Source organism: Dermacentor andersoni, chromosome 10 (genome assembly GCF_023375885.2).
Source record: "Dermacentor andersoni chromosome 10, qqDerAnde1_hic_scaffold, whole genome shotgun sequence".
Lineage (NCBI taxonomy): Eukaryota > Metazoa > Arthropoda > Arachnida > Ixodida > Ixodidae > Dermacentor > Dermacentor andersoni.
In genome coordinates, this window is record NC_092823.1 from 60100401 (window position 1) to 60126330 (window position 25930).

Sequence of the window (25930 nt, forward strand, 5' to 3'; positions counted from 1 at the left end):
TCGCGCGCTTAATGGCAACATAGGTAATCCTCATTGCGTCATAGTAATGGGGAATAATAATTAGTGATAGCATGTGAAAAGCAACAGTACAGCTTTACCACTTGCTAACAAACGCGTCGGTTTCGATTAATTCTGGTATTTTTTTGCGAAATAAATAGTGGTTTAGGCAGGCATATTTCATATAATGAGCTAACGCTTATCGTTAGCCAACTTAGAAAAATATGCTCAAGAAACATCGCCTTCAATTGCGTTCCGTATTCGAGCTGCTTCAATCTCTTTGCATCAAGGCTATGCGAGGTGCAGTACGTCTTCTCTGCTTCAAAAATGTCATCGCGGGTGTTGGGACCTGATTGTAGTGGTTAGACAAATGGAAGCCCGCATCTAGCCCTCTAATCGAAGGATAATGAAGGGAAATAAGTTGTGCACCATGACTTGCATTTTATGCAAAGCGTCGTGTAATGTTCGAATAATTGACCATGGACCCCAGAGAATTTAGCATGTACCCCTATGGTCAGGCCGGGTGCTGTGATCCTGGAGGTCTTGCTGGGAAGTAGATTTTTGATCAGGTTGGCAATGTGGAATAGAACCCAGGTTAGGTGGTGAGTGCTTCGAGTTGCAGCGACATGGTACTTCTCAAATAAGACGGGTGCCACATTAACTGATGAACTGAGTATGATCTTATGCATGGTGGGAAGGCGTTCGCAAGGGCATCTGTGTGGAAGCGGATCAAGGGATAATTCATGGGCACGCGACGAAGGTGAAAAATTACAGGCATATCTGTTGTATATAACTCTTGTCCCCTTCTTCTTCACAAATTCCAATTTGTTAGCGTCACAAGAAGAACAGAGATACAACAGACGCATACTCCGAAATTGGCCTGATTATTGTTTTGTATGCAGTTAGTTTGCAACCCTTTGTAGCGTCCTATACCGTTCGCTATACATATGCTAGTTTACAAAGTGCCTTCAAGTGGATGCATTCTGTGTGTTTCCGCTATCTACTGTTATGAGAAAAAGCTACCCCGAAGTATTTCAATTTGTATGCACTTGAGATGTAAGTACTGCTGAAACTATAGCAAGAACGCAAAGGTGTAGTCTTGCTCGTGAACATCATCGGGACTATCTTCAGTAAGTTATTTCTTAGTTGCTAAGAATCACGTCAAGCACAGAGCGAAAAAAAACACAGTTTCACAGTAACTGGTCATATACATTCGTGACTTGAGAATACAATGTGCAATCATCTGCGTACAATTACAGCTTAACTGGTGTGCTTTGAGAGACCTCCACGACGGCTTAAGATTCGGGCTTTGCTATTTACTAGGCCTTAGCACACTTTACGATTCAGTGGACTAAACGAACAGCTCGTGACCGCATGTCAAGCAGCCTGCCGCTGCCTGCTTAAAGAGCATAATCAATTATTACAGGTTCATCAGTGCTATAACCTACGAATTGACCATGCGTGGTGACACACTTGCTGCGATAAAACGCGCACAACCATTCTGGTAATTGAGCAATCATATTTCAGCGACACTGAAAGTACGGGAAAGGCAACACGTTTATTTAGGTTTCCTAATTGCGAGGCAGTCTTTCTTGTTGGCAAAGCACAAGGGCATGTTAAATAATATTGATTCTAAGAACGCGCGACATTACGGTACCTTGAACTTTGGATGCCAAGTGAGGATGTAGTAATATGTTCCTACTAAACAAAATTTCAGTCGCTAGAGAACATGTTAAGCGTAATGGCATAGAGAAAATTTAAATACCGGCTTCTCATGTAACATGAAGTGACGTTTATGCGGAAGCATTAGGCTACTGGGCCGCGCCCACGACTCCCTCTCACTATACGAAAACGCTGGGATGCTTAGATGGTTATTACACGGCAGTGTAAGGAAGTATACGCGCCGCCCACTGCTAGTGAGTTTCGACTGCAGGACCACGCCTCTTGACATTTGTCTCGGCATCCTCACGGGTCCGTCTGCGCTCGAGAAGACCGGCTTATCCTGTCAGAAGTTCCGCAGTGCCAGAAGTAGGCGAAACACTTTTCTCCTAAAAATCGATTGTCCTTGAGGGAAGGTCAATTACTCCACGGTGCGCACTTTATCTTTCAGTCCGCCAAGTGGTGTCCTGCGCTCTTTCGCAAATTCTGGACATTCTAGGAGGTAATGTTTCATGTCACCATGTGCGCGGCAGAATGAACACGTATGTGTGGACGGCAGCCCTATCTTGTGTCGCCACGCCGACAATGTTGCTGACTGGGCGCGAACATGGTGTAACAAGGACGCTTCCGATCGGTTAAGTCTCTTGGTAACGCAGTGTTGAATGGTGGAAGCGCAACGTGCTAAAGTGGTCCACATTGGGCGTGTATGATACTCACTGGACGCTTTGTGATACTCTCACCTTTGGCCTATAGGTTAGTGCTTGGCGCGCAAGACAGTCAGCATCTTCACTTCCGGACACGCCGATGGGCGATGGAAGCCACGGAAAATCCAAGAGGATACGCTAAACAGCGTAGAGGTGTGATGTTGCAGAGATGGAGTTGTAAGCGAATGAATTGCGGTAATCTTCACCAGAGCACCTGGAGTGCTGCCTCGCAGTCCTTTAGTTTCACTACTGGTTGAAGCGGCCAAGACTGAAGTTTCCTGAAAGAAGCTGCAATTGGCTACTTTCTCTGGCTGTCGTAGAATCCAGCGCGTCGAGGTGCTTTTCAATATGATTCTTGTATGGCTGTACTTTGTCTGATAGAAATTCAAATTCAAATTTAAGCCCTCTGAAGTGTGGCCACCCATGAGCTTCCTATAAGGACGGCATCACGAAAGATAAAACACTCGCCTCTCCTTCCACGTCGACAGACTTCAAGGTGGCGTCGCGGAGGTGGTGTCTGCCTTAGTGGAACAAAAACCGTTCGCTCAGCGTAAGCGCTACGCCGCCTAGAACGAAGGAAACGGAGTTACTTCTGTGTAATAAATCATTTAAAACTACTGTGTCATCTCCTTAGCACATACGCCACCAGTTCGCACACACGTTGTAGCTGCGGTAGCCGTTATTTCTTTCCGGGAAATTACAATGATTCGCGATAATCTTTCTTCTTGCCAAACAACATTGCTTCGCATGTCGTCGCGCTCAGATGTGATTCCGACTTCTGGAATTTTAGATTGTTTTTTGTTGTTGCACGCAACAATTGTGAAGAGGCCCACTAATCGTGCTATGCGGATAATGCCAGTGAAACGTGACGGGCAATAAACTCGCGAAACGATTTGCGTGCACAAATTGATAGCTGCGCAATCGCACGTAGGTCGTGAGCGCAGCGTTTTAGATCATCCGCGTGCGCACACAGCCACATGAGAATGCACCGATAAGCCTGCCTTAACATCACAGAGCCGCAAACTGCGGGGCATACATGCAAGCAGCGACGCTAGTGCCGGCGCGTCATCACGAATCTTTTCCGCGCGATCAGAGTATACTGTAACCACTGTACTTCGTACAGAAGCTTCAGAAGCGACTGCGAACCGCAGGGGCTTCCGTGCTGTCGCCATAGCGGTCTGCTTCAGATGAGTTGTGCGTGCACGTGCGTGGAAAGTGGTGATTCAAGTTAAACCGAGCGAACGTCGGAGCCATGGCTTGTGCCGCAGAGGTGAGTGCCAGCTTTTGTCGGATGACTGGGAGCGTCCTAATGGTAGGCTCGTATATTGAAACAAATAGCCTGCTATTGCTCTTTTACTTGTTCTCTGTGGTGGTGGTGGGCTGAGTTTCTCCGCCTGCGCAAGTTCCATTTGCCACACAAACGCAGCTAGTACATTTGAGAGGCCCGTGTTGTCGCGCGAGAGAGCTTTGTAAACATTAATACTTGGTGGCGGTGGTGGCGGCGCCACGCTGGGCTGGCGGTTGCTGGGCGCATTCGCCGGCGAACTCCCTTTCTTCTGATTCAGATTCTTAGTTTTTACACTCGAAAACCAGGATTTGATTATGAGGCCTTCCATATTTGGATTCTGGAATAATTTCGATCGCCGGGGGATATTCAACGTGCCCCACAATTCACGGCACACGGGCGTTTTTCGCCGCCATCGAAATGCGGCCGCAGCGGCCCCGATTTGGTCCCGCGACGTCGTGCTCAGCAGCGCAGCACCACAGCTTCTAAGCCTAGGCGGTGGGTTCGTTTCTTTTTTACTGTCGAAAGGCACTTTCGCGTGTTACCGGCTTACCAGTGCTTAACGTGTACAACCGACCAAGTGTTTGAGCGAGTATGTTCTGATATCACTGGAAACTTTGGACACTGCTGGGTCTCAACAAATCATTGTCCAATGAGGAAAGGATGCTAAAATGAGGCGATATCAAAAGCATACTGTCCCACAATGAAGCACATTTCTTGAACATTTGGCACAACGAGCCGGTGCTTTAACGATATGACAGAACAGCACAATAATGACGTTCTAAAAGAACACGCAAATCACTTGGCTGAACAATGCAAAATATGCGCATGTATACACGTTCTTGCTAACACAATTTATTAAAGTAAAGGAACCAAGACAACGTCAACTAGCTTAACTGTATAATATAAGGAAAGCAGGAGATAACTGCGTCTGCTGTCCGGCTTTGTAGCTGCGTGAAAAAGTAAGTGTAATTTCTTTCCAGGTATCTGCTCACGTGAATCAATTGAATGTGCAGTCTTTTGTATGATCTGTGCCTGATGAACTGCACGTATAAAACAGCCGGCCATTTGAAATAAACGTTAGTTGGAAGTTCAGCGCCCGTCTTGCCGTTTGTGTACTTTTCGTCCTCGCCCATGGCGCTGTTTTAAGAACACTGTCAAGATAAACCATCTCACCGAAATCAGGGTGTTGTTGATTGTTATTCCTCATTCTTGAACGTGCTGCTTAGGTCTTGGTCGATCTTCACAAGGAACACTTAAGGTGTGGTAAAGATAAGTGCCTCATCAGTACAGACTATCAATCGGGACGAGTGTCCAGTCATTCGTATACATGTTTAGTCGGACGAGCATGCGAGTGAAATGAGTTTACGATCGAATCATACGTTGTACATTTCGATCCAACATGCGTATTTTATACTGAATATGCATTCCACTGAGCGAAAACATATCAAAGGGTACGTCGTCACAGCTGTATGACACGGTATATCGCACGGAATCAGGATTTATGCCTTCAAAAGTGAAATTTATTTGTAGGTTCAATTTTTAAATAAGGTTTTCAAATGAATATTCATACTTATGCATCAGGAAAGGGCCTTTACAGCGATATAGAGTGTACTCGTCCTGCGATGGGAAAGAGAAACTGTGCACAAAAGGTACTTTCAATCGGCGCATCGCAAGCATATTCCACTTCACCCAGCGTTCTTTATTATTCACGAAACTTTTTTTTAACCTGGAAACAGGTATGTATCTTTTTAGGTGAAGTTAACATCTTAGAAATAACTTTAGCCGCGTCATGTATAGCAGAGCCTCGCCTCGAAGCTGTAGCTGCAGTGACATTATCTTTTAGAGCACGTGCCTCTCAGCCTATTACTTCAAGAGCCCTACGGAGGCAGTAGTGCTTGTACGCACCTTATTATATCACTTCTTCGTAGCGAAAGTTTATCTTGTTTTTAGCGTGAGCCATTCTTATTATTTCAATATCACATATTTTACACAGTTTAAAGCGACCCAGTTTGAAGCCTCTTTACAGTCACATTACATTTAAATTTGCAACTCACTTTGATGCTTCCATACATAACACATAGAAAATACATGGCTCTCTTTGGCCATAGCTGGCCTTTGCGACATTAAAAACCATAGATCATGATAATCACTATCCGAGCAAAAAAAGCATTGTTTGAATTGACGCCGCTGGTTACTTTATTCGTCCGAACCCGCCTTAGCAGTGATTACTTGCAAGATTTCTTGAGATCAAATGCTTTCAAGTGCCGATTGCATAAACCCCAAGCTACTACTACGATTGTCGTCTAGCCTTTCCCACGGCAAAACAGCCTTACTGTTCCGCTAGTGGCTGAGAGTGGCGTTCACGAACGCCTACTCCTATCGTATGGGAATGGCTGATAGCTCAGTATGCGACTCCTGTGGATGCGGCAAAACTATCGAGCACCTATTGTGCACCGGCCCTCGCTACGTCGTATAACGCCTCTCTCTGCGGACAAACCCACTGGACTCAAGCCGGTTCTCCGAGTTAAAGATACTGGGACCATGGCCACACCTGTCCCTGGCACGAAAAGCGATTCGTGCACTAGTACACTACCTGAAGTGCACCGGCGTAAGAGACCGTTTATAGTGTCCCTGTGCATCCTCCCACACGCACTCAGTGCCTCACCCTTCTTTCATATTTTTATTCCCCTTTCTCCCAACCCCATTGTAGGGTAGCAAACGAGGTGCTCGTCTGATTGACCTCCCTGCCTTTCCTGTCCATTCTCTCTCTCCCTCTTCCACTACGGGTTTGGGACATGGCGCGGAACGACTGTGCGTGGCTAGATCTGCAGTTCGTCTTCTTTCCCCACAGCACCGAAGCTATTCTCTCAAGGCCGACTGTATCTCTACGTACTCCCTTGCAGCTGTGGGCAGTTTGTGGCTAAACGAAGAATACTTGACAAACCTGGAGGTCATGAGTGCTTACATGTGATTTTTGCTTTAACCGTGCAACGGCGGAGAAGCAGTTAGGTTAGTAATCAGAAGCAAGGTTTCAAGTTTGTACTCTAAAGGGGACACTGGCGGCTCATAGAATTTTGCCGCGTGATCGCGACGGACCACTGGCGGTTCGTGAAATACTTGGGTAGCCATTATCTTTAAACCTCTATTCCATTGGTCAGTGCTTCGGAGAGAAGCCAGTTGAAATTAGCTGGTTATACATGTTTAGTAAACCTCAACTGTTCTGGTACGAGCCTTTAGAGACACTTACGATGACTGTAGTAGAACAGATTCTCCATCACTTCCATCCACACTTGGCAATGCAACTTTTTTAGCTGGATTGCTCCGGTACAATGTGTATTGTGGCTGTCGCATTAATCGCGCATGTCTAATGTTCCTTGCGTGTTTCCCGCATTCTTTCTTAAACAGAAAGACCAAGGCGCCACACTTACCGGTTTCGCCAGAATCCTCGCTAATACGGATGCTGGTGTTTTCGGCAGCGCGGACGATGTCCTCGCCATCTTCAATACGACCGACGAGGAGTTCTGCAACGGCAGCACCACATGTCTCAGTGCCGTCTGCACATTCGAAGAAAAGTCTTCGTGTTGGGCGGTCGATCGTCAAGTAGTTTGGAACAGGTTGTTCAACCCTCGCGGCGTTGAGATGATCCAGCTGCAGAAAGGAAGGCTTCACTTTCGTACTTTGAACGTCAATCCAGAGGACTTGATCACGATTGGTGAGGTCAAGTTCCTCTGTTTGTACCTATGGCTTCTGCGACAGCATCGATGCATCTCAGGAGTCGTCCTGTCCATTCCCGTTCTGGCACCGAGGCATGCGGGTCTGTTCGTGTCACTGCTGAGGCTCACGAAATACGTGCAAAAGTGTGAGATAGACGGTAGCGATGCATTAAAAGGACAATTTCTCGCAAAGGATGCACTGAGGGCAAGCACTCTAGACTACTTGTGTCTACTGAGGGAGCTGGGACTGTCTGCGGTCCATATGATCAATAATGACGTCACTATCCTGGCCCGTCTTGTGGAACGAAACAAGTTCCTCATCGCCCTCATCTTGATCGACGTAGAGATGAGCGTGCAGGCCTTCGCCCACCTCGTCGCCAAGGTGGTGCAGCACAAGAAACTGGAGGACTTGCGCATTAAGACGACCGCAATGGAACCCGAGCCATTGTTCCACAAAGCGCTGGGTCTAATCGGCCAGTCGCGCACCATTTCGAGGCTGTACATCCACGTCGACCGCGGCTTGTCAAGCCTGCTGCAGGGTCTTCTCGAAAACTCGTCCTTGAGAGAGCTAACCCTGGAGCCGACGGTCAACGACGCGAAAGTGATGTGCGCGCTGGCCGACTTTCTGGAGAAACGGGAGTCTTGCAATCACTTGAAAGCCTGCCTCAATACCAGCCAGTTTCCGACTGCATCTGGCGCGCTTGACGACCTGCAACGGATTGTCGGCAAGAGTTCGCTGCGCGCCTTGGTGCTTTCGGGATCAACGCTGTCGCCTCTGGCGGCCCGTCGGCTCGCCGACGGATTGGCGGTGAGCAAAACGCTGAAGGAGCTGCATGTGGACGACTGCCAGCTCGCGTGCGTCGACGTCCTGCCCTTCGTGGTGGCCATCAAACGGTGCGCGGCATTCGGACAATTCGAAGAACTCAACGTGGGCACGGTGCTCGGCAAAGAGGACGAGCAGCGCGAGCTAATGGGGAACATAGTAAAGTCGGGCGTCAGCGACAAGATCACGCTCGTCTATAACGACTGCCTTGTGGCGCCATTGCGGGATGCGCTGGAAATGAGCATAAAGCTTGTAAAATTTTCTCTCTCCCATGGCGTAAATACGGAGACTGAGCCTCTTCTGTATGTGCTGAGAAAGACGGTGAAGACACTGAGGAGCCTGTGCATCGACACTATTCGAGTAAGTCACTTTGTTGCTTAATGAGGCTCATGAGGGTAGACACATTGACTCCATGGAAGAGCGCAAAGGTGGTTGCACTGAGGAAAAGGCATCTGCGTTACTAATTGGCCCGCGGATAACGAGAAACGCTTACGTCGACTAGTGACGTTTCTGCGCACTTTCAGTACTACGGGTATCGCACTTTGCCATGAAGTATTTCCAAGTAAATCATTGACTGAGTTAAAATATTGCTTTGTGTATGGACGAAATGTGCTCGAAACATGTTATGACTCGCATTAGGAGGCACGATAAGGTTCTAAATGCAGTGTGTATATTCGCTGAGAAAATGACAGGGCTAAATGTAAACAATCGCTGTTTATCATGTGAACAAATATTGCGTGAATTGCAGATTAATGTTCTCTTTAATTAGGCTGGGGATTCGTACGAAGGGCACCTGTGTAAAAGTAAGAACTAACCAAACACCTGTGTTTGAGCTCGTTGAATACGAGTGGTGCGAAATTCAGTGAGCACGAGCATTTAATCCGCACCATCGCATGGTTGTATGGCTGCACAGAAAATCGTTTCGCTTGGGTTAATCCTGAGTTCAGGAAAGCAAGCTGTTTCGACCGCCTAACACGTCGATGTATTCCACAGCATGTCACAAAGGGCAGACCTACCTCAGCATTTCTAAAGTCCCTAAAACACACGATTAGCATTTATCTGCAAGGCAAAATGCTACAAAAGTTTGGATTCATGCAGGTTGAACATTCGTTGATATCGCGAGTGACACCCATAAAAAGAAAACAACCTTTCCTGTATTCAAAGGCAGTGCTGAAATTCTGCGCTCTTGGGTAAGCAGGCGTTGTCCGTTAAACGAACGGACAATGCCTCGATGGCCGCACTGGCCGCTACAAGTGCCGTTCAGCCATCTTCCGCTCGTTTGTTGAGGGAGTTTACTTAGCGGTAGCATCACTTTTGCCAGCGGACCCTGGCTCAAGCTATCCATACTCGCGGAGAACTTTCTGAGGCAATGAAAACAGAGCTACGGAGGCAGAGCGAGTATAAGTGTGAGCGGCCTTGAAAATAGTTACACATTCTAACCCGCGTTTGTTTTGTCTGAAGGAGAGAAAACATGAATTTAGATGCATAGACGGAAACGGGTAAAAACTCAGATGAGGCCTTCAAGCTCGAACTGCAGGCGGCTGGGGATATACGACTGGCTCTGTAAACACATTCGGAGGCGCTTTTTCGCTACAGATGTGTAGCTACCAAATATACAAGGCGTTCACGCTATGATTAGCCAGAGTTCAAAAATATGCGAATGCCACGTAGCTGGACAGAACCAATGTAGTGTTGTTTGCTGTCGCTTGGAGATACTCAGATTATATTTTTCATACTACCTACTTGTATAATTGCTCCTAATCAAATAATCAACTTCTCCAATATTATAATTAGATGAATAGTGTGAATGAGAAAATTTTAGAGCAACATGAAAAACTCCCGATGCGCCTTTTTGTTGCTCAATCCGAGCTACTTAACGCGTTCTTTCCGAGCGTGAAAGAAGCCCGCGAATACACGTAACATTGCCGCTTGACTGGCCACTCGCGGCACTTTGGAGACGGTTAATTTGACTGCGAAGATTTTCGGGGGGGAATGGACGCAGACGAGGAGGTAGCCCTGTGACGCTGAGATGAGTCTTACATCACTTCATAAGTAACGACAACTTTCTATCAGAGGAATAACAACGCAACAATCAAGTTCAGAACCAATCAGTAACCGGCGGCTAGTCGTCAGCAAACCCGGATGAAGTAGGGACCAGGATGCTCCAGACCTTCGGCCTTGTGACAACACTAGATAAGGGTGCGCAGCACGCTGGTGGCCCTTTTCTCTCACGGTTGTCGCACGTCTTAGCGCGTTTACTTAATCTCACCTATTTCTGCAATAAGTATCTTACATTCGACAGTAAAATAAGGCAATACACCTATAATTTCAATTTATCATTTTTATGTTTCTCTCTTCCTCGTTTGGGCAAATGCTAAACCGGTACGCATAGAAGCTACGCTAATTCCGCAGCTGTTTCAGTAAACGAAAAACGCTGTCAGACTTTGCCGGAATACTTGGCGCAGGCACACATGCAAAAGCTCTGTCCCATTAGCTTTCTCTTTATTGCAGCCGAAAGTTCGCGAGCATAGCGTTTACTGTCGAGGGAATGTGAGATATTGTCTTCCTGTATTCGAGAGGCGCAAGCAACTAGTTTCGAGCGCTTAGATGTAGTTAGATGACAAGCCCACTTTAGTGAGAGAAGCCTTTTTTGTGTCATCGACCTGTCGCTTAGTAAATATAGTGATTTTTTCATTAAACATCGCTTATTCATTGTTTGCGCACACAGGTACTCAGTAGCCTGGGTGGCCTGTACCTAGCGCACCTCATCCGGAAAGGCGACTCGCTCCGGGTTGTCCGACTGCGTTGCCGCACCGAGCCGAGAGCGTCGGACCTTATCCTCAAGGCTCTAACGAGGTCCAGGAGTGTGGCTCTTCTAACAATCGAGCGCTGGTACCTTTCCGAGAGCGTAGGGTCTGCCTTCGCCGACATGCTGTGCCAGAACCGCAGCCTGAACCGCCTCGAGGTCTACTGGGACGACGCCGACGCTTACGAGCTTCTCAAGGACCACTTGGTGAGGGGTCTCAAGGTCAACGCGTCCGTGTTGGTTGTGAAGATGTACCAGGGCCAGCAGCGTGACGAGGTGGCAGTATGGGACTTCGGCATGTTGGAGTGCTTCCGCAGGAACACGATGATACTGGCTTGGGTCACAGACGTCATCCTGAGGGACGGAATGTGTCTTGAGGCTGCCGCTGTCGCTGACTTTTTCGACGTTTGCGATGCGCCTCTAGATCTGTTACAGCGGACAGCCGATTTCTCGCCACGTACGGCTACGAATCGCATACGCTTGGCTCGCATGGCGACGAGGACGCAGTACTATGCCTTGCTTTCGGCGTTTGGCGATCGGGTCGAGTTTAATTTAACGCCTCTCGGACGGGAGCTCTTTCAGAATATGCTTTATTCTATGCGTGACGTCGTGTCGAGCGCCACGGGTATCTCAGAGCCGCACTTTATGGATAGTACAAGCTTACAATGGGTTTGAGAGGGTTGCAACATTTTTTGTTGTTGTTGAAAGCAGTGGCTGAATTCTATAGTAAACTTTAAAAAAATTTCCCAGGTTTTCCAGCACTACGATGTTGCTTGCCATTTCGATTTCGACAACTACTTAGTGCATTTTTGTATACAACTCCGTATCACCTCGGATATTTCGTAGAATTATATGTACGTGTATACTCGGACTTGTCAAGTTTTCGGCGTAGAAGTGGTAGCAAAAGAGAATGTGAAGTTTAGTGCTGCTATTTCGCCTTTACAGTGACGTCGAACATGCCTCCCGAGATAACATGACCGCGTCATCCAATAAACGTCTTTTTACTTGTCTGATTCCTCTTTGCTACTTATGGTGGACAAAAAGCAAGTTCCCCATCGAGAACGTTTTGGGCCGCTTCTATCGAGCGATGTTGGTGCTGCCTTAGCATTGATGGTAAACGAACGATCACACCATGCTGAAATGTCATGTGGCGCTAAACGTCGTGAACCACGAAATTCAAGTGGAAGCTCTGCAAGGGCGTTGGCGGTTACAGGTTTCCGTTACCGCAACCAGCAGGCTGCCGGCTCACCACGACACGAAAGCTTGTGGTGCGCTGTCTGCGAAACGCCAGTAGTTCATGACAATGAGAAGAAAGAACATCCGAGCAGATATTTGAACGTTTGCTATCGGGTGTACTTCGGCCGGAAGCTAGTAGTGGACGTCGCTTGCATGGGCGACATGATGCACGCTGTGCTGAGCGAAGCGTTCGAACGGTGGTTTTCTTCATGTACGCAACTGTTAATTACTGCACGTGTGCAAGACAAACACCATTCAAGAGTTAATACTCGTATTTTTATGCAAGGTGGTGCTAAACTGGCCAAAATATAAGACAACGCTTCTTGAGAGTGCCAACAGTCGGCAAGAAGGCCCATTTTAGATTGCAGCTCTTTGACTCCTGTTCCTGCGTTTCGAGTCACCGTCGCCGTTGTGCCTCGGTGTAACCAGCTCCGTAGCCGGGGCCAGCGCGCTGCTATAGCGCCTAGAATATACTAGCTAGTGCGCCGAGCTCCCGCTGTCTCCAATGGGAGGGTGTGGCGCCGTCTGCAATGGATGCCTATAGTGGCCGATCGGGGGCGCTGCTTGTACAAAGCGTGTCGCCGGCGTCGCTCTGACGCAGTTGTTGCATTCATTTTGTCGGTAGTCGTGGTTGGGTTAGTTTAGTCGGGCTTTATCGTGGCTGTTTGTTTCTGTGTGTGCGCGCCTTTTCTTTTACTAGGTGTTGTAATTCGTTCCCTTTCACATCGTTGCCGGAGTCAACGCCAGCTCTACGGTATTTCAAGCGTCAAGAAGCCTTGCAAGGAAAGCGCGTGTATTGTGCCGCTGTGCAATAGTGGGTACCGCTCCAGTATGGAAAATGTGTTTAAATCACCGACTGACACTTCACGGCTGTCATAGTGGGAGAAGAGGATAAAAAGAGCGGACAGAGAACTGACACCGACAGCGGCAGTATGCGAAAAGAACTTTGAATATGGCTACATGGAGCGTTGAAGATAACTGTGAACGGCGTTGTGAACGAGATCACCCGGGAGAAAGCGCGGCTCAAACTAGATGCTGTACCGACAATATTTGAGGGCGACTCGATGCACCTCATATCCAAGATTGTATCGAATCGAAAGATCAGAGACCTTTGCGAGCCGGAACCGGTTGCAAAGCGGCGCAGGGTGACCTCGGAGACGCTGAACGAGGAAATGACTGAGAACGTGGCTGCACCTGAGGAAGGCGACAAAAGCTGATTAACGACTGTAGAGTTCGTTAATCTCTGTAATCGGCTTATTCGTGTCATGACATCCAGAATCAGCAGCAAGGCACTGAGGCGTGGCAGTGCTAATGCATTCTTCCTGGAAGAATTCCTAGCTTACCCGGACCAGTTGGGAAACGAAGGAAAACCAGCTGGAGGGGGTTCCTATCAGAAAACACAGCTGCTGAGCTAAGGCTCACTATCAAAGACTCTCTAGGTTTGTTAAACTACCTATGCTACACTGTGGGATTCAAGTGCTAGTTAACTTTACGCTTGAGCCTAGAGAAATTGGAAAACCTCATTGGAATAATTAGGCAATCGCCAGGGTGCAATGATCATGTGTGTGTGTGTGTAAATGGAAATCAATAAATCAAATCAAATCAAATCATCCAACAATATCACAGTTCCTGGCGAGTGTAAACGTACTACCTTTTTATGACTTGGCAAAGCCACCTAGAGGGGGAAATTGCTCGCTAGCTGTTAGTAAATCTGTGCTGAGCACTGCTGAACACTGCTGACACGCCCGTATCAGGCACGTATTCTCTAGACGTACTAGATAACTTGTTTGACAGCGGAAATGTTGATGACGTTGAGGATTTGCTGCTGTCTACACGTTCCATGGACGACCATGCAGGATACTATGAGAAAAAAAAAAAAACCAACAGTGCTTTGACGCAATATGTTGCAGGCTATGCGGCCCGCAAAGTTGTAGGCAAAAAGCTCATGTCCGAGCTGTGGATCTCAACTATGTGTCCTCAATATGAGGCCAACAGGGATGACGACTCGTACTTCACAGGTCATTTTGAGAATGATGGCCTTATTTATTGAAGTGCGGCACTGGGAAAGAGCTTAAAAACTATGGCGGACACACTCACTAGATTTTTTAAGCAAAAAGAAGCTGCACGAGCGTAGTCTGAGAGACTTCGCTGTGAAGTTGCGTGCACTCACATTTCCAGACTTGGGGTGCACTGAACATGGAAAGACAACTTTAGCAGCAGTGCTCAAGTTTTATGTTGCGTTAAGATTCTGTTTTTTTTGTTAAAGGATTCAACAGAAAGAGGGATGAACAAAGACAGTGGCTGAAACTCAAGCTACTTCACTGCCAGTAGTGAGAAATGACGTATAATGTCACCTTTCTGTTCCCAGATGCACATTTTTGATGAGGCTAACAATGTGGACTTGTTTATAAACTGGGGCTTCCTGGACTTGTTGGCATTCTGCAGCGTAGAAACGTGACACCGTGATGCCACTACATTTCAACTCAACTGAAACAGAATCCTGACCACGCTACTGACGAGCGTAAACTTTAATGCTAGGATTACTAGAGCACTATCAGGCAGCGTTGGCATGTTGATTGTACCAACATGTCAATGGAATTATGGGCTTCAATTAAATTCCTTCGAGCTTTTCTTAACGGTTTCTAACGTGCTTAACGCCTATCTTGTAACTATTTCGCAGGATCATTTTTCCGTGGAAACTCGTTGAATGACCACGGTTAGTGTCGCTGGGGTTGAAGTTTGAATCATACGTTTGTGTTAAGGTGAGAACACCAAGAAAAATGGCAATTGAAAGATAGCCTAACTCCTGCGCAATAATGAGTGTTGCTCTCCTAGTATTATCAAAATTAGTGAGAACTTTATTTATTCATTTTATTTACGTATACCGCCGTCTGTTTGTGAGACCCTGAAGGAGGAGGTACAGAAATTGGTTAAATAGCTAATAAGTCAAACGTGACACGGCATAGATTAGTATAAAACAAAAGATGAAACTGAATGGTTGTGCAATAAACCGAAGCGTGTAATATATATAAACGTTGGTCGTAACAAAACAAAATTGCTTGTAGAAAAAGCTCATATTGAAGGGTCCATACATTCTAATAAATTATTAGATTACCCAAGAAGGTATAGAACTGATTATATACACGAAGAAGGGGTTTGCTTCTCAAATGGCGGGGTATGTAAATGCCAAAGTGAGCCGTGAAGAACATTCCTGAGTTCGACTGTTGATGGGAAAAAAATAAACTGTTCAAGCGTGGTTGGAATGGAACTTAGATAATGTGGTGAGTGCTTCAAATTGCACCTAGAGGGTACTTCTCGAATAACTCGAGTGCCACAATAACCGTTCACCCGTGCATGATATTATGCAAGGTGACAAGATGTTCGCAAGTGAGTCTGTGTGCAAGTGAATTAATGAAGAAGTCATGGGCGTGTGACGAAGGTGAACAATGATGGTCATATCTGTTGTATATAAATATTGTCGCGTTCCTCTGCACAGATTTAAATTTGTTAGCATCACAAGAAGAATTGAGAGACACTGACGCATATTCCGAAATCGGCCTGATCTTTGTATGCAGTTAGTTTGCAACACTTAGTAGCGTCCTTTAGCGTTTGCTTTACATATGCTAGTTTACAAAGCGTCTTCAAGTGGATGCGGTCTGTGTGATTCTGCTATTTACTGTTATGAGAAAAAGCTACCCCGAGGTATTTAAGGCCTTATGCATGTGAGTTGTAAGTACTGCTTAAACTATAGCAAGAATGCAAAGATGTGGTGTTGTTCGGGAGAATCATTGAGACTGTCTTAATTTAGTTATTTCTTAGTTGCCAGGAATCACTTCAAGCATAGAAGGAAGAAAGAACACAGTTTCATATAACTGGCCATACGCATTCATGACTTCATAATGCAATATACAATCATCTGCGTATAGTTAAAATTTAACTGGTGTGTTCTGAGTGACATCCACGACGTCACTAATATAGATTACAAACAACGCTTCAGAGTCGGGCTTTGCTACTTACTTGGCGTTACCAGACTTTAATATTCGCTGGAGTTAAAAATCAACTCGTGCCTGCATGTCAAGAAGCCTGCTGCTGCCTGCCTAAAGCGCATAATCAGTTATTACAGGTTCATCAGTGCTATAACCTGCGAATCAACCATGAGTGGTGACACGCTTCTTGCGATACAACGCACACAAGCATTCTATAGACCCAATAAACAAGCATTCAGGTAATTCAGCATTTATACTTCCGCGACACCGCATACGGGGTAATGCAACAGCTTTCTTAAAGCCGCCCTTTTGCAAGGCTGCCTTTCTTGTAGGCAAAGCAAAACGACGCGTCGAAGAATGTTGATTCTAAGAACGCGCTACATTACGAAACCTTAAACTTTGATCTCAGCAGTATGGAACGCCTAGTGAGGATCTGGGAATAGTTTGCCAGTAAATAATATTTCAGCCGCGAGAGAACATACCAAGCGTAGTGCCATACACAGAATTAAAATACCGCCCCCTCATTAAGCCTGAAGTGAGCTTATGGGGATGCATTGTGCTACTGGGCTGCATCCACGACTCTCCCTCGGAACACGAAAATTGTAAGATGCTTAAATTGTTATCCTACGGCAATGTAAGAAAGTATATGCGCTAGAATAGCAGCTTGGGCTTGTTGGTTTTCCATCCTGCTAGTAACAGCGCAAAATGTAGACAAGAGACGAGACAAGAAGACACCACAAGCGCTGACTTTCAACAACGTTTATTACGAAAGAAACACGGCTTCTTATAACCATTGCCCACACGTGTCGCAGTCACGTGATCGCACATGATGTGAAACATGCACTTTTTCTTTTTTGCACTCAAGAAAGTGGTTGCACATGCAAAAGCTCAAGTGCTTTTTTTGTCAGTAACAAGGACGCCGTGCTAACGCACTGGTCACGAAGTCTGGTAATCTCGGCTGCCTCAATTATCTCCCGGACCAGCTGGTCATTGTGTTTCTTCAGCACTTTACAGCATCTGAATTCTGCAGCGCTATCTTTTGAGGGGCAATCTCTGATATGGATGCCTAGATTCCTGTTAGCCTGCTGTTTGCCTGCTGATAAGAAGCCGTGTTTCTTTCGTAATAAACGTTGTTGAAAGTCAGCGCTTGTGGTGTCTTCTTGTCTCGTCTCTTGTCTCCATTTTGCGCTGTTACTAGCAGAAAGTATATGCGCCGCCCACTGCTAGTGAGTTTCGACTGCACGACCACGCCTCTTGGCATTCGTCTCTGCATCCTCACACGCCCGTTTGTGCTCGAGAACAACAGCTTACCCTGTCGGAAGTACCACTGTGCCAAGAGAAGGCGAACAACTTTTCTCCTTAAGATCCAGTGTCCAAGACGGAAGATCACTTCCACGGCAGTAGCGCACTTTGTGTTTCAGTCCGTCAAATAGGGTCTTGCGCTCTTCCACACATTCTCGATATTCTAGCAGGTAATTATGTCACCATGTTCGTGGCAGCACGAACACCTTCGTGAGGATGGCATCCCTATCTTGTGTCGCCACGTAGGCAATCTTGCTGTCTGCGCGCGAACGTGTTCTAACAAGGACTCTCTTGGTTAAGCAGTGCCAAATGGCGGAAGCCCAAGGTACTAAAGTGGTTGACAAAGGGCTCTATGATACTCGCTGGACGTTTTGTGATAATCTCACTGTTAGTGCTTGGCGCGCAAGACAGTCAGCATCTTCATTTCCGGACACGCCGACGGGCGATGGAAACCACTGAAAATCCAAGTGGATATTATAAAGTGCGTAGATGTGTGATATTGCGTAAGTACAGTTGTAGGCAAATGAACTGTGTTAATCCTCGCCAGAGGACCTAGGGCGCTGCCTTGCAGTCCGATAATTTCACTACTGGTTGAACCGGGCAAGACTGAAGTTTGCTGAAAGCAGCTGCAATTGGCTACTTTCTCTGGCTGTCGTTGGATCCAGCGCGTCGAGGTGCTTCTCAAAATGTTTCTTGCAAGGCTGTACTTTGTCTAATAGAAATTCACATTCAAATTTAAACCCCCTCGAGTCGGGCCAGCCATGAGCTTCCTATAGGGACGGTATCACGAAAGTTGAAACACTAGTCTCTCCTTCCACGTCGACAGACTTCAAGGTGGCGTCGCGGAGGTGGCGTCTGCCTTAGTGGAACGAAAACCGCTCGCTTAGCGTAAGCGCTGCGCCACCCAAACGAAGCAAACGAAGTTAGTTCAGTGTAATAAAGAATATCAGCTTCAAAAGCCACTGTGTCATTTCTGTTACACGACAGTACCAGTTCGCACACACGTTGTAGCTGCGGTAGCCGTTGTTTCTTTCCAGAAGATCACCATGACACGCGATAATATTTCTCTTGCCAAAAAACGTTTCGCATGTCGTCGCACTCAAATATAATTCTCACTTCTGGAATTTTAATTTTTTTTTGCAGCACACAATAGTTGCAATGGGGCCAAGTAATCTTGCTACACGGATGATACAAGTGAAACGTGATGGGCGATAAACTCCGGAAACCTTTAGCGTGCACAAATTGATAGCTGCGCAATCGCACGTAGGTCGTGAGCGCGGCATTTCAAAGCGTCCGCGTGCGCACACACACAACTGAACACGCACCGATAAGCCTGCCTTGACGTCATAGTGCCGCAAACTGCGGTGCATACATGCACGCAGTGCCGGTAGTATGGGCGCGTCAAATCAATTTTTTTGCCGCGCAATCGGAATACTGGAACAACTGTACTTCGTACAGGAGCTTCAGAAGTGACTGCGAACCGCAGGGGCTTCCATGATGCCGCCATAGCGGTCTGCTTCAGATGTGCTGTGCGTACATGTCCGTCGAAAGTGGCAATTCAAGTTAAACCAAGCGAAAGTCGGAGCCATGGCTTGGTTCGCAAAGGTGAGTGCTAGCTTTTGTTGGACGACTGTCAGCGTCTGAGCTGTAGGCTCCTATTTTGAAACGAATGGCCGGCTGTGTCTCTTTCACTCGTTTTCTGTAACGGTGGTCTGAGTTTCGCCACGTGCGCGAGTTGCATTTGCCACCGAAAGGCAGCTAGCACATTTGAGAGGCCCGTGGTGTCGTGCGAGAGCTTTGTAAACATTTATACTTGGTGGCGGCGGTGGTGGCGGCGATGCTCTGGGCTGGCGGTTGCTGGGCACATTCGCCGGCGAAATCCGTTTTTTTTTGTGCTTCAGAATCTTGGTTTTTACGTGCGAAAAGCAGGGTTTGATTATGAGGCACTCCATATTGGTCTCTTGATTAATTTTGATCGCCAGGGGATATTCAACGTGGCCCCCAATTCACGCAACACGGGTGTTTTTCGCCTCCATGAAAATCCGCAGCGGCCGCGATTTCATCCTGCGATGTCGTGCGCAGCAGCGCACCACCATAGCTTCTAAGCCAATGTGGTTGGTCCATTTCTTTTGTACTTTCGAGGTGCACTTGCACGTGTTACCGGCTTACCGGTGCTTAACGTGACCAACCGACCGAGTGTGTGAGCGAGTGGTTTATCTTTAGATTATGGGGTTTTACGTGCAAAAACCACTTTCCGATTATGAGGCACGCCGTAGTGGAGGACTCCGGAAATTTCGACCACCTGGGGTTCTTTAACGTGCACCTAAATCTAAGCACACGGGTGTTTTCGCATTTCGCCCCCATCGAAATGCGGCCGCCGCGGCCGGGATTCGATCACGCGACCGAGTGGTTTATCCTTATGTCACTGGAAACTTTGGACACTGCTGGGTCTCAACAAATAATTGTCGAATGACCAAAAAATGCTAAAATGAGGTGATATGAAAAACAGTGTCCAACAATCAAGCACCTTTCTTAAACTTAGGGCACAAGCAGCCGGTGATTTAACGACATGACAAGACATCACAGTAATGACGCTCGAAAAGGACACGGAAGCCAATTGGCTGAACACTGCAATATGTGTGCATGTATATCCGTGTTTGATAAGAAAATTTTTAACGCGAAGGAACCAAGACAACCTGAAATTGTTTAATGGTATAATATAAGGAAAGCAGGTGATAAATGTGTCTGCGGTCGTTCTTTGTAGCTGCGTGAAAAAATAAGTGTAATTTTTTTCCAGGTATCTGCTCGCGTGAATAGATTCAATGTGCTGTCTTTTTTATGATCTGTGCCTAATGTGCCGCGCGTACAAAACAGCCGGCCATTTTAAATAAACGCTAGTTGGAAGTGCAGCGCCCGTCTTGTCGTTTGTGTACTTTTCGTCATCGTCCATAGCGCTGTTTTAGGAACACTATCAAGATAAACCATCTCACCGAAATCAAGGTATTGTTGATAGTTATTCTTCATTCGTAAGCATGCTGCTTAGGTCTTGGTCGCTCTTTACAAGGAACACTTCAGTAGTGGTAAATACAAGTGCCTCACCAATGCAGACTGTCAATCGGGACGAATTTCGAGTCGTGCCTAAAAATTGGACGGACATGTGAGTTAAATAAGTTGCCGATTGAGTCATAGGGTCGACCTTTCGATCCAACATTTCGTTCCAGAGGATGTGCATTTGACTGAGTGAAAACATAACAAAGGGTATGTCGCCATAGGTATTTGGCACCAGATATCGCACGGAAACACGATTTAGATCAGTGATAACGAAAAGTGGTTTATTTCTAGGTTTTATTTTTAACTAATATCCTCTAATTATTATTCGCACTTATGCACCAGAAAAGGGCCTTTACAGTGATATACAGTGTCCACGTCCCGCAAAGGGAAATAGAACTTTTGCGCAAAAAGTACTTTCAATCGGCGCATTGCCAACATATTCCACTTCACCCAGTATTCTTTATTAGTGGCGAAACGTTTTTTAAGCTCGAAATAGTTTTTTTTAGCTTTCTAGATAACGCGAACATCTGAGAAATAATTTCGCGGGGTCATGCATAGCCGTGCCTCGCCTTCAGAGCTGTAGCTGCAGTGACGTAAACATTTAGAGCACGTGCCTTTCAGCAGGTTACTTGAAGAGCCCTATGGAGGCAGTAGTGCTTGCACGCAGCTTTTTATATCACTTCTTCGTAGCGAAAGTTTATGCTGGTATTTATCACACGCCATTATTATTATTTCGATGTCGCATATTTACACAGTTTACAGCGACCCGGTTTTAGGGCTCTTTACAGCCACATGACATCTAAAGTTGCAACTCGATTCGATGATTCAATAGATAACACATAGAAAATGCATTACCATATTTCATGGCTCTCTTTGGCCATAGCTGGCCCATGCGCCATTAAACACCGCACATCATGATGATCATCATCTGAGCAATAAATATTGTTTTAATGGACGCAGCAGGTTACTCTATTTGTCCTAACCCGCCTTTCCGGCGATTACTCGCGCTACGGGTTGCGAGCGTGGTGTGGAACGACTGTGTGTTCCTAGATGCGGAGTTCGTCTTCAGACCCCGCAGCAACAAAGCGATTCGCGCAAGTTCGACCATTTCTTTACGTACTCCGTTGCAGCCGTGGGTAGCTTGCGCCTAAACGGAGAATACATAAAAAACATGAAGGTCGCGAGTGCCCACATGTGATTTTTCCTTTAACCATGCGACACCGGAGAAGCGGTTAGGTTAGTCAGAAGCCAGGTTTCAAGTTTGTACTCTGCAGTGGACACTGGCGGTTCATAGAATTTTGCAGCATGGCCGCGACTGCCTACTGGCGGTTCGTGATAGACATGGCGAGCTATTATCTTTGTACCTCTATTCCCCTTGTCAGTGTCTCGGATCGGAGAGAGACCAGTTGGGATGAGTTGGTATTCATTTCTATTAAACCGCAACAGTTCATGTACGCGCCTTTACAGGCTACTATGATTGTAGTCGAAGAGATTTCCCACCACTTGCATCTACACTTAGCAATGTAATTTTTTTAGCTGGATTGGTCAGGCTTAATGGATATTATGGCTGTTGCAGAAATCGCGCACGTCTAATGTTGCTTGTGTGTTTCCCTCATTATTTCTTAAACAGAAAGACCAAGGCACCACACTTACCGGCTTCGCCAGAATCCTCGCTAATGCGGATGCTGCTGTTTTCGGCAGTGTGGACGATGTCCTCGCCATATTTAAGACCACTGACAAGGAGTTCTGCAAAGGCAGCACCACCCGTGTCAGTGCCATCTGCACATTCGAAGCAAAGTCTTCGTGCTGGGCGGTCGATCGTCAGCTAGCTTGGAACACCTTGTTCAACCATCGCGGCGTTGAAATGATCCAGCTGCAGAAAGGCAGGCTTCACTTTCGTACGTTGAACGTTGACCCAGAGGACTTGACGGCGACTGGTGACGTCAAGTTCCTCTGTCTGTACCTATGGCTTCTGCGACAGCATCGGTGCATCTCTGGAGTCGTCCTGTTGATTCCTGTCCTGGCCCCGAGGCATGCAGGTCTGTTCGTGTCACTGCTGAGGCTCACGAATTACGTGCAAAAGTGTGAGATACACGGCAGCGATCCACTCAAAGGACAATCTCTCGCAAAGGCCGAGCCGAGGGCAAACACTCTAGACTACTTGTACTTACTGAGAGAGCTGGGACTGTCTGCGGTCCACATGATCGATAATGACGTCACTATCCTGGCCCGTCTTGTGGAACGAAACAAGTTCCTCATCGCCCTCATCTTGATCGACGTAGAGATGAGCGTGCAGGCCTTCGCCCAGCTCGTCGCCAAGGTGGTGAAACACAAGAAACTGGCGGACTTGCGCATTAAGATGACCGCCATGGAAGACGAGCCATTGTTCAACAAAACCCTGAGACTAATCGGCCAGTCATGCACCATCACGAGGCTGTACATCCACGTCGACCGCGGCTTGTCAAGCGTGCTGCAGGGTCTCCTCAAAAACACGTCCTTGAGAGAACTTACCCTGGAGCCGACGATCAACGACGCAAAAGTGCTTTGCGCGCTGGCTAACTTTCTCGAGAAACGGAAGACTTGCAAACACTTGAAGGCCTGCCTCCATACCAGCGAGTTTCTGACCGTGTCTCGCGCGCTAGACGACATACAACGAATCGTCGGCAAGAGTTCACTGCGCACCTTAGTGCTTTCGGGATCGATGGTCACGCCTCTAGCTGCACGTCGGCTCGCCGACGGAGTAGCGGTGAGCAAAACGCTGAAGGAGCTACATCTGGACGGCTGCCAGCTCGCATGCGCCGACGTCCTGTCCTTCGTGGTGGCCATCGAACGGTGCGCGGCATTCGGTCAATTCAAAGAACTAAACGTGGGCACACTGCTTGGCAAAGGGCACGAGCAGCGCGACCTTTTCGGGAACATATTGATGGCAGGCGTCAGCGACAAGATCACGCTCGTCTATAATGACTGCCTCGTGGCGCCCTTGTGCGAAGCGTTGAAAACGAACATAACGCTTGTCAATGTTTCTCTCTCCTATGGCGAAACTACGGAGATTGACCCCCTTCTGTATGTCCTAAGAAACACGGTGGGGACATTGAAGAACCTGTGCATCGACACTCCTCAAGTAAGTTACTGTGCTCCCTAATGGGGCTCAGGAGGGTAGACACATTGACTCCAAGGCAGAGCTCAAAGCTCGTGGCGTTGAGGAAAAGGCACCTGCGTTACTATTTGGCGAGCAGGGAACGAGAACGCTTACGTCGAGTAGTAACGTTTCTTTGCATCCTCAGTACTACGGGCACCACACTTTACCATGAAGTATACTCAACTAAATCTTTAGCTCAGAGGGGTACCCAAAGGGTACCCCTCTGACACGGAAATGAGACATACATCACTTCACCCTATGACCTTAAATACTACCGTTTAGCGGGTATTACACAAGGGGTGGGCTAACAAATGAAGGTGGCAAATAATTCTTTATGCGAAACAGTGTGCTGTCACGTTTTCTGGAAACATTGATGAACACGTGATGGCTGTAGTGTCTCGAGGAAGGCTATTCCAATGCACTGCTGTACGAATAAAAAATGAGGCAGCGAAAGTGGTAGTGCGAGAACGTTAGCATGCAATTTGATACTGATGGGATACGGATACCTTATAAATAACCACCACTCTCTATTAAGAACGAAACAATAAATTTAGGAATCTATGAGTAACTACTCGCTACTTGCCATCAAACCCGGAGAAGGTAGGGACCTGGATGCACCACAGCTTCGGGCCTTGTAAGAACACCAGCGTAGAAAGCGCCGCACACGGGCGGCCATTTTCTGTGACATTTCAACGCTTATACCTAACTTCACATATTTCTGCAATAAGCATTTTATTTTTGACAGCAAGATAGGGCAATAAATCTGACTGTAAAATGATTATTTTTCTACTTCCCTCTTCCTCGTTAGGGCAAATACTAAACCAGCACACGTGGAGGCTACGCTAATTCCGAAGCTGCTCAAGTAAACGAAATGCGCTGTCAAACTCTGCCAGAATAGTTGTCGTAGACACCTACATGCAGAAGCTCCGTCCCATTAGTACAGCGTTTACTGTCAAGGCAATGTCATATATCGTCTCCCTGTATTCGACAGACGCAAGTAACTAGTTTCGAGCGCTTGGAGATAGATAGATAACAAGCCTATTTTAATCAGAGAAGCCTCTCTTGTGTCCTAGACTTGTCGCATACTAAATATAGTAATTTGATCATTAACTATCGCTCATGCATGGTTTCTACACACAGGTACTCGGCAGCGTGGGTGGCCAGTTCCTAGCTCACATCATCCGGAAAGGCGAGTCGCTCAAGGTTGTCCGACTGCGCTGCGGAACCGAGGCGAGCGCGTCCATTCATATCCTCAAGGCTTTGGCGGATTCCAGGAGCGTGGCCCTTCTAACAATCGAGCGTTGGGACCTTTCCGAGAGCGTCGGATGTGCCTTCACTGACATGCTGCGCCAGAACCGCAGCTTGAACCGTCTCGAGTTTTACTGGAGTGACGCCGACTCTTACGTGTTTTTCAAGAGGCAGCTGCAGAGGGGTCTCAAGGTCAACGCGTCTGTGTCGGTCGTGAAGATGTATCAGGGACAGCAGCGTGACGAAGTGGCAGTATGCCACATGGCCACATTGCAGTCTCTCCACAAGAACGCGATGATACTGGCTTGGGTCACGGACGTCATCCTGAGGGAAGGAATGTGCCTGGAGGCTGCCGCTGCCGCCGACTTCTTTAAGGTTTGCGATGCGCCTCTGGATATGTTTCAGCGGACGGCCGATTTCTCGCCACGTACGGCTACGAATCGCATACGCTTGGTTCGCATGGCGACGAGGACGCAGTACTATGCCTTGCTTTCTGCGTTTGGCGATGGGGTCGAGTATAATTTGACGCCTCTCGGACGAGCGCTCTTTCAGAATATGCTTTATTCTATGCGTGACGACGTCTTGAGCGCCATGGGTCTTCAAACCGACCTTTACGGATAGTAGCAGCTTAGACTGGGAATGAAATAGTTGCTGCAATATTTTTTGCAGTTGAATGCAGAGGTGGAGTACTATCGTGAACTTACAAGTTTCGGGGGTTTTCCAGCACTACGATGTTTTTTGGTGTTTCGATTTCGACAACTTGTTAGGGCTTTTCTGTACAGAGCGCTATATCACTTCCCTTTCTTCGCAGAATTGTATATAGGGGTTTAGTCGGACTTCTCAGGTTATCGGCGTAAAAGTGGCAGCAAAAGACAATGTGAAGTTTAGTGCTGCTGTTTCACCTTTACAGTGACGTCCGGCATGCCTCCCGAGATAACATGATCGCGTCATCCAATAAACTTCTTTCTGCTTGTCTGA

The 25930-nt window shown here is 47.1% G+C and overlaps 2 protein-coding genes across 2 annotated transcripts; both read left to right on the top strand.

Annotated features, from left to right (window-relative positions):
- Window positions 1-3442: 3442 nt before the first annotated feature.
- Window positions 3443-12003, top strand: LOC129388298 (uncharacterized). The gene is made up of 3 exons (XM_055078445.2): window positions 3443-3630; window positions 7054-8544; window positions 10913-12003. Exons 1-3 carry the CDS (start codon window positions 3613-3615, stop codon window positions 11663-11665), a joined length of 2262 nt encoding a protein of 753 aa, XP_054934420.2. The 5' UTR covers window positions 3443-3612; the 3' UTR covers window positions 11666-12003.
- Window positions 12004-18905: 6902 nt separating this feature from the next.
- Window positions 18906-25930, top strand: LOC129388299 (uncharacterized). The gene is made up of 3 exons (XM_072284755.1): window positions 18906-19119; window positions 22196-23686; window positions 24845-25930. The coding sequence occupies exons 1-3, from the start codon at window positions 19102-19104 to the stop codon at window positions 25571-25573; spliced, it is 2238 nt and encodes a 745-aa protein (XP_072140856.1). The 5' UTR covers window positions 18906-19101; the 3' UTR covers window positions 25574-25930.

Bases quoted from the DNA above. Each gene is read 5' to 3' on its own strand.
- LOC129388298 (XM_055078445.2), top strand. The intron at 8,545-10,912 runs GTAAGTCACTTT...TTGCGCACACAG, and splicing joins TGTGCATCGACACTATTCGA to GTACTCAGTAGCCTGGGTGG.
- LOC129388299 (XM_072284755.1), top strand. The intron at 23,687-24,844 runs GTAAGTTACTGT...TTCTACACACAG, and splicing joins TGTGCATCGACACTCCTCAA to GTACTCGGCAGCGTGGGTGG.